This window comes from Neurospora tetrasperma, assembly GCF_000213175.1.
Source record: "Neurospora tetrasperma FGSC 2508 unplaced genomic scaffold NEUTE1scaffold_4, whole genome shotgun sequence".
Classification (NCBI taxonomy): Eukaryota; Fungi; Ascomycota; class Sordariomycetes; order Sordariales; family Sordariaceae; genus Neurospora; species Neurospora tetrasperma.
In genome coordinates, this window is record NW_009799102.1 from 1,400,721 (window position 1) to 1,408,670 (window position 7,950).

The 7,950-nt window shown below is 52.0% G+C and overlaps 2 protein-coding genes across 2 annotated transcripts; one reads left to right on the forward strand and one right to left on the reverse strand.

Annotated features, from left to right (window-relative positions):
* Window positions 1–822: 822 nt before the first annotated feature.
* On the forward strand, window positions 823–1,978 carry NEUTE1DRAFT_117333 (uncharacterized protein; the record flags this gene model as incomplete). The annotated part of the gene is made up of 1 exon (XM_009853737.1): window positions 823–1,978. The coding sequence occupies one exon, from the start codon at window positions 1,562–1,564 to the stop codon at window positions 1,811–1,813; it is 252 nt and encodes an 83-aa protein (XP_009852039.1).
* NEUTE1DRAFT_147110 (uncharacterized protein) lies at window positions 1,929–4,181 on the reverse strand (the record flags this gene model as incomplete). The annotated part of the gene is made up of 2 exons (XM_009853738.1): window positions 1,929–3,169; window positions 3,233–4,181. The coding sequence occupies 2 exons, from the start codon at window positions 4,122–4,124 to the stop codon at window positions 1,980–1,982; spliced, it is 2,082 nt and encodes a 693-aa protein (XP_009852040.1).
* Window positions 4,182–7,950: the final 3,769 nt, after the last annotated feature.

Here is a 7,950-nt window from a genome sequence, read left to right on the forward strand (position 1 = left end):
CGTTCCACCCGTCTTGTCCATGTTACTTGTGTTCGTTCATGTCTTCCTTACGGTCTCTTCGGTATCCAATTTCCCACCAACTCCTGCCACGCACAGAATGGCACAGAATAGCACAGTAACACTACTATAACACAGCACATCGACCGATCGATCGGTCCATACATCTGTCTATCCAGCCAGCATTACCGGCTCTGTTCCGCTCGAGTTTCTACACTAGAATAACAACTCAAACCCAAGCTTTCCAAGTTCCAGGATCTCCAAAAGACACCCCATTAAACTTGCGTCTACTGGAGATACGAATGAGGTCGCCGTTGGTTCGTGGGTTGGTGGGGCAAGAAGCCTACCAACTCACTGGGTTTGTCATATTCAGATCCAGATCTCGAAGACGGGTGGATAGCCCGAGATCGCCTACAAGGAAGGTAAGTACTTGAGATTCGAGTCTTGGCCAATAGCGATGACGATAACGATGATGATGATGATGATGATGATGATGAGGCTGAAGAGGATGAGGATGGTGATGATGTCGATGATGATATCGATGATGAAGTCAATGATGATGGTGATGGATACTCGGTACTGCTTCACCAGAGATATGGAACCCAAACGCCGATGACGGACAAGTGATGTCTATCTAATACATCCAGGTATTTTACAAGATATCTTGGTTGTTGAAAGGTTCAGTGATTTGATAGCGTTGAAGTGTGCTGCTCTTGGTCGCTGCGGAACCGCTGTCCGCTGCCAAGTCCAAGATCCCTTAGTTGGTATCACGGTGCAAAACATACGACAATCACGCCGTCATCACGAGATGGGTGTTATCTTTTCTGTTTGATGCTTTCAGTGATTGTTGATCATTTCTATCTATAGTACATGATAAAGAAAGTGCATCTGTGAAGATCGCCGTTCTTTGCATTCTTTCCATCCTTCCTTGTCCCGTTTTCATTTTCCAGTCATGAGCATCGTCATTCTTCTCTTTTTATACCTGTAGACTCTAGGACCCCCCGCTTTCCAAAGTTGAGTGTATAATGATGTAAACTGTACAGAAAATGTCGAGAAAAGAAAAGTCGTAATACATAAGTTTGCCCAAAATAGTACAAGATCTCCCGCGATGACGCCGAACTATTGAAAAAACCAAACCCGCTTGTGATAGGATGAAAATGCTCGGCAGAAAAATGAAAACGAAAGAAAAAAAATAATGACCCGCATTTGAATATCCACCTATTCGCAGTAGCTTCTCTCGCTAAAATCATCGCTGATAAGTACCGGACAAGCTCAGAAAGTGCCTAAGCCGTGTCTGATGTCAGGTCTGGACTTGTGCCCCCTTTCATAGTGATGCTGATGATAAATGGCGTGGTGTGGACAACCGGGTCCAGAGGTTGGAAATGACGTCATATGGCGGGTGCACAAAGACCGTTCCCAGTTCGGGCTTCCTCAGGCAGCGTTTGGGAAGCCGGTGATTTGCCAGAAACAGTCGTGTTCACACAATACTCCTCAGCATCTTTCCGACCCGCTCGGCTGGCCTCGCTGCTCCTTCCGCGTGGCTGAGTAACACCGACAAAAATCAATGATGCAGGAGCGCGGAGAACAGAGACTGCGCAAAAGGCCAAAGACGGCAAGGAACGCCAAAGACCCTGCAGCGAGCGACGCCATGACGGACCCTGAATTTTGGCGGGGTGCCACGGGAGACTCACTCCGGCCAATCAGAGGGCGAAGTTGGGTTGCAAGCCCATGTCTTAGACTAGAGCCCCTCCCTTTCTGGCCTGCCCAGCCCAGCCTGTCCAGTAGCGTGCTGCAACAGCAGACGTCATCACTGTGAAAGTGATTGCATCGCGCTCTGATGACGGAGTCGAATGCAATTTGGCGATGTGATCGACAAGACAAAAAAATGTCTAGTTCCTGCACGCTATGACGGTAGATTGGACCCTGAATTTCAGAAGCGATGACGCTTTTGCCAATCAGGAACACACGGGTGTTTTCAGCATTCAACCGCTGCGACCCCCACGAGCCTTACGCTGCTTTCCACCATTGAACGGGACGTCTGGGTGGCACACCCGGAAATGTCGTGTAAGCGCATCCGCACGGCTGAAAGTCTTCTCGTCCGTGCAAATCTCGCAACGGACCTTCTTCTTACGTGCATTGTGGATCGTGTCCTCATGACGGGTAAGATCGTAAGGTCGGGAAAAGATCTGGTTGCACGGCTTGCCGGTGCTTGGGTTGATCCGCTCACAACGGTGGGGACCAGCTTGGGTATCCACTCTAGTCGAAGTCATGCCGTTTGGTTGCCTCGAGTTTAGCCCGTGTGCTTGACGATGGCCCTCTCTCTTGTGCTTCTGGAGAAGCTGAGGCGTGTCGAAGCGTAGAGGACAGCCGTGGTAGGTACACGTATAAGTTCCACCCTCAGCACGGGTATCCACCGGTCGCTGGACCACGTTGCTCCGGGGGGAGTCTGTGATACCAGTTTCCGCAGAGCTCATTCTTGATGTCGCCAGTGACGGCACAGTGCTGGGCTGTCGGGGTTGGTTGACGAAAGAGTATTGCTGCAGAGTCTGAGGAAGCTGCTGAAGACCGTTGAAAGTTGGCATAGAGTCGAGGTTCGACGGGCTGAAGTTGAAGTTGAAAGTGGACATATCACCCAGATTTGGCAGCCCATCAAGCGACTGATGCGAGAGTGCCTTGCTCATCGCATCCGAGTTGAAGCCGTGGTTATCCGGCTGAGGGAAAAGGGGAAAGTTGGATTCACCTTCTGGCTCGTGGTAGTCCAGCAAGGCGTCCTTGGGCGAAATGGTCTTTGGTGTCATGTCCTGGTTGTGTCTCGCCAGCGACTGTTGCCAGGCGGCATCCTGTACTGCTTTACTATTTTCCCGCATCTGCTGCGCTGAGCCTAATCGAACCTGCGGTGACGCCATGTTCAAAGAGGAGAAGTCGTGGAGAGTGGCAGAATGTGGAGATCCCTGACGGAACGGCGAGCTGTTACTCGACGCAGGAGACTGCATCGCGCTCAAATGCTGGTTCGCGGTCTCGACCACTTTGTTGAAATTGTTGTTGCTTGTGGTCAGAGTCTGCTGTGGTGCCGGAGCAGAGGTTGTGATGACCAGATCTGGGTGGTACAGCTCGTCGTTCATAATATCAGTCAAAGTCCGATCAAACTTGGGTGGAGCGTTGTTGTTGACAGCTACATCGTCAAATTGTAAGCTTTGGTCACGATCAGGGAGATCCGTATTTTCTTGGCTCTCACCATTCTTTTGCCGTCCAGAAACCTCGGCCTCACCTGCTGGCGTGGCAGATGAGTCACTCATGATGGAACTCGCCACCGGCGCAGGCCGAGGCTTGTTGGAACCAACGGACTGCTCTTGCCGGAAAGACTTGTTGTTATTCTGCTTGGACACAGCAGGGGCACGCGCGTAGCCAGTGATAGGCACCGCATTCGAGTTGGCATAGCCGGGAAAGCTAGGATGAAGAGTGGCCGACGCCTTGGAGGGAACCAAGTGGTAGTTCAGATCCTCGAACCCGCTGAAATCGTTGAAGTCTGTTACGGCAATCTGCGGATTAGACGTGTTGTTCGAGTAAGGAGATGCCGGACCAGCTGAGCCAAGTGAGGAAAGGGAGGACTCGCGATGGTGACCATAGCGACCAGCCGACTTGGATGTCAGTTGGTCGGCGGGCTGTAGCCAGGTTTCCGTTTGCATCGGATCGGCCCAAAGGTTGAACAAAGGTTCAGCAGCGCCTTGAGCGGCGCGGGGGACTGTGGTGGTGTTGGGTATGCTGTCAAAGGCAGACAAAGACGAGCCCTGCTGCGAGGTGGAGGAGTACGCAGGAAGCGAGTACGTCGACACGGGCGATGCAGTCAAACTAGGACAGTTGCTGTAGTCCTGGTCGAAGTCTTGGTCGAAATCGCTGATGGTAGTGAATGCCGGACTGGAGTTGAACGAGGCCACAGACGACTGCTGGGGGTTGAAGTTGCTTGTCAGGTAGGCCAGCGGCTGCTGTTGCTGTGGCTGCTTCTGTTGTGGCAAGAGTGTTCGCTGTGGATAGCCGATCGTGCGATGTTGTTGCTGCTGTTGATGTTGATGTTGAGGGGAAGGAGATTGTAGTAAAGGCATCAAGGTAGGTTGCGGCATCAGTGGCATGGTAAGTGTTATGTATGAAGTGATATTGGAGTGGTAGGATAATATTGTGGTTTAGTTTGGTCGTAAGTGATAGCAATCGGTGGGAATACCAGTGGCAAATTTAAGAGAAGGAATTCGAAGCACCGACACAGTTCTTATAATCGAAGAAGCGATGTCCCGGGAATGGTGACTAATGTGCGCAGACGTAGTTGAGTCTGGTGGGGTGATGTTATGCCCCGTGGTGTCCGTCCAAAACTAATGATGTAAGAGGACGGGAGTGTGGTGCGGGCAGAGGAGGAAGTGGAAGGAATGTAGAGTGGTCCGGTACGTAGTGTGGGTACGTACCCAACTCGACGTTACAGTGGTACCTCCCATCAGGTACCTCCACCCCCCTGTCGACCTGGAAGACAGGCAGGCCCCGCCGGCTATGGGTCTAGGTGGGTGGGCACCGTGGGCGCGACCTTCGACAGTGGAGTTTGCAGGGAGCACAGGGCACTAGTGTAGCGGGTCGGGTGTTGGGGGTCGACGACTGGAGCGAAGCCTTGGAATGACCGAGAACAAGCAGGCCGACCAGGGTTGGGGTGCCCTGGGAGCGTGCATGAGCCTCGAACCTCTTGCCCTGCAGTTGGGTAACCACTTCTCTGCTGGGCTTCTGCTCGGCTTGTCGTAGCGTAGGTACTTTGGAGCCAAACGGGTTAGCGGATGCCCGTCACAGGAAAGCAGGGGACCAAACGATCAGAGGAGGTGATGACCAAAGAATGGAACCGCTGACGGAAGAAGACAACGAATATGGGGTAAAAGGGCCACACCAAATGCGGGTATACGATCAACTCGCTGCTTTGTGAACTCTCCAACGCTGCAGGGTCCTGATGTCAGCCCGTGTCGAGTCCGGCCCGCCGTGTCGATGGCTTCGGTCGCATGCGATCTCGACAAGTGTTCGAATGTGGTCATAGCCCACAGGCTTTTCCCATGAAACCCGGCCAAGTCTTGACGTTTGACATTTGACGCACCGAACTGGCTGACTTTGATGGCTTCAACGGCTTGAGTCGTATAACCGTTGTGCATGCCTCTGGGCTTCTGTTGGCGTCGGCTACCTCGAGTCATTTGCTTTCGTCCAAGAGCAAGACCATGTAGCTTTCTGGCCGTGCTTCGACATTACTAGTACTGCCTGCTCAGCAAAGAGAGGTAGTGTACATGAGTGATGGCACGTCCACATCCTGACTGGTTTTCCTGGAGTTGCTGGTCAAAGCTGCGAACTATCGAGCCGGGGCGTGACTAATCGTGACACACAAGGGCCAGGGCCCAAGGGCAGTCCATTGCTGAACATTTCGGATTTCCATGACACCTGGCCGACGTCGGCTCCAATGGAATGCAAACTGTGCGAAAAAGACGTTCCAGGTGGAAAGAAAATAACTAAGGAAAAAGAGGAGCTAGCCAAAGTCGCGCATACGCCGGCTGTGACGGGTCTGGGCCATGATGCCGTCACTACCAGTCACGACGGCCGATTTGGTGTGGAGGGACTGAAGTGTGTGAATCGGGGAGTCGCGCGACAACAATTCGGCTGGGAGCTTTCGAGTCGGAAGAGCACGGGCCTCCACCGCAACTGATAATTGGAACACGCTAAGAGGGTCACTACGGGAAAAGTAAAGTTTTCTGGCCTCCAATAGCAGCAGAGTTTCGTATTTTTTGTAGCTGGTACCCCCACCCAAAAGAAAGTTGTCCGTAGATCCGTCCACATTCTTAGCACAGCCTCTTTTCATCACACGTCTTGGCAATTCCCATCCTGGATCGTCTAGTCCGCGGCACAGGGAAGCGGGACAGCGAGATCTGTCACTGGGGTACGAGAGTTTAGCTCTGACCTCTCATGTCGAACACTCACTGCTACTGGCCCGTCCCAACAAAAGCGACCCTCTACATTCGAATCGAAACTCTTACTCGGCAGTTGGAAACTTATCTGTCAGGGACGCAGGGCTGTGCTAGGACCCCGAAAATCCCAATTGCACACGTCTCACAAATCTCATCTCGCACGTTTATCTCAGCGCTTTGCCACGGCCCATCAGTTGCTATAATCGGGAACAGCGGAGTCATCTCATGCTCCCTCATTGCCGTTTTTTGAGATTTAGGGCTGCCCCAGTACACTACATGGTCGACATTGGACTTTGAAACCACACTACAACCCTTTCCCAAGAGAATGAGCCACACGGGGAATCTACCGGATCACCGAGATCTTGCCCCCAAGATGCTAGTTGGAAAATATGCGTACTTCCCCAGGCTTCTCGGAGGAGCTAAGTGCCCGTGGCGGTTCCAGACCGGCTCTTCCATCCCCGATGCTTGTTACTTAGAGATGGGTTAAGCCCGTCTTCTCCTATGCTTTGGTGTTCTTGGCCAACTAATTACCAAAGACAGCTGTCATTATTCAGCTGGCTTTGCTGCTGCGTAGACATCTACTTCGTATCATCAAGCTTAGTGTACAACAAGCGCGGAGCATAGTGTAGTGTAGTGTATTGCTGGCATCGCGCAGTACCGCGGAGGTCTACAGTAACCAATCGGGGCGTGGGAATGATGTGGCGTTGCCGATGTGGCTCTTCCTTAGCACCTTGTCTGGTGGGTACACTGTTCGTTTAGCATCTTCAAGCTACCTCTCGGCTATACGAGGATAACTGTTTGACACAGATGATTTCGAATACTCTCATGGAGTTGTTGATTCGTAAGCTTTTCTTTCTTCGGAGCTATCTCTCAGCTCAACAAGAATTCTCAGAATCCTTTTGGGGTTGTTCAGTTGTCATGGGACCTTGTGGTCGGACATTGTCATGTGTCCGCCGTGTCACATGATGCGTAAGGGAACCAGCTTTGGCACCTGTCCGTCGGCACAAGTTCAGCGAAACCTCTCGAAGCCCCGGATAAGTTTTCTTTCATTCAAATTCACAGCATCGACCAGGCCCAATGAAAATGAGTCAGAATACGCAGTCGTATCTCTAGCCTATCCAGGTTTCCCGCTTTTAGACGACATCTTGGCGGCTTTCTCGTATCTTTTCCTTCAGCTGGTGGTGATACGCGGCCTGATAATCACCTCTAAATTCTGTTTAAGGGGACAAGGCAAGTAGCAGCGCACTGCAGCAAACTGAGTGAAGCGGCCGACTGCCCGCGTCCTACTGTGGCCGTGCTGCAGCACTTGGAACGTTTGGGCTTAACGCCCGCTTAACTCGTAGAATATCCGACTTCCGAAGAAAGGGCTTCTTGGGCCGCGTCTGCAACAGCCCAGCGGGAGGCCGACATTTTTAGGAATTACATCTGCGATTGGTTCAGTTGCGATTTGTAGTTTGTTCAGCATCACATTTGATCATTATGGCATTTGTATCGACACTTCAACCGCCAACTTGAAGGCAGAACAAGTTTTATGCTGCGTCCTCGTAGCCAAACTCAAAAAAGAAAGTTACAGATGGCAGTGCGTGGACGGAAACGTGGAAGTACTATGTACGGACGAAACAAAAATGGAAAGCGGATGAAGGTGGGGGAACCAGAATGGAATCTCTGACCCCCAGTCGGGAAAGGTGGAGCAGCCCAGGGCCCCGCACGGTCCCGATCCCCCGTCGGGTCGTGCGCGCAACGCCGAACACCTTTTTTTTGTGTTAGGTTGACGCCGCCCGTTCTGAACATTGCATCTTTTTGGGCAGTGTTTTTGTCTTTAACAGACTTTTCTCGGCAGCCCTATCAGCCCTTGCGTTACATACCATCGTACTTCACGCTACACTCAAGCCTTTCTTTCATTAACAATCATCGCATCGCTGAATTCGCGCCTGAGGCCAAGTTGGGCGGTGCGACCACATGGAACTGCGCCCGAAGGTAT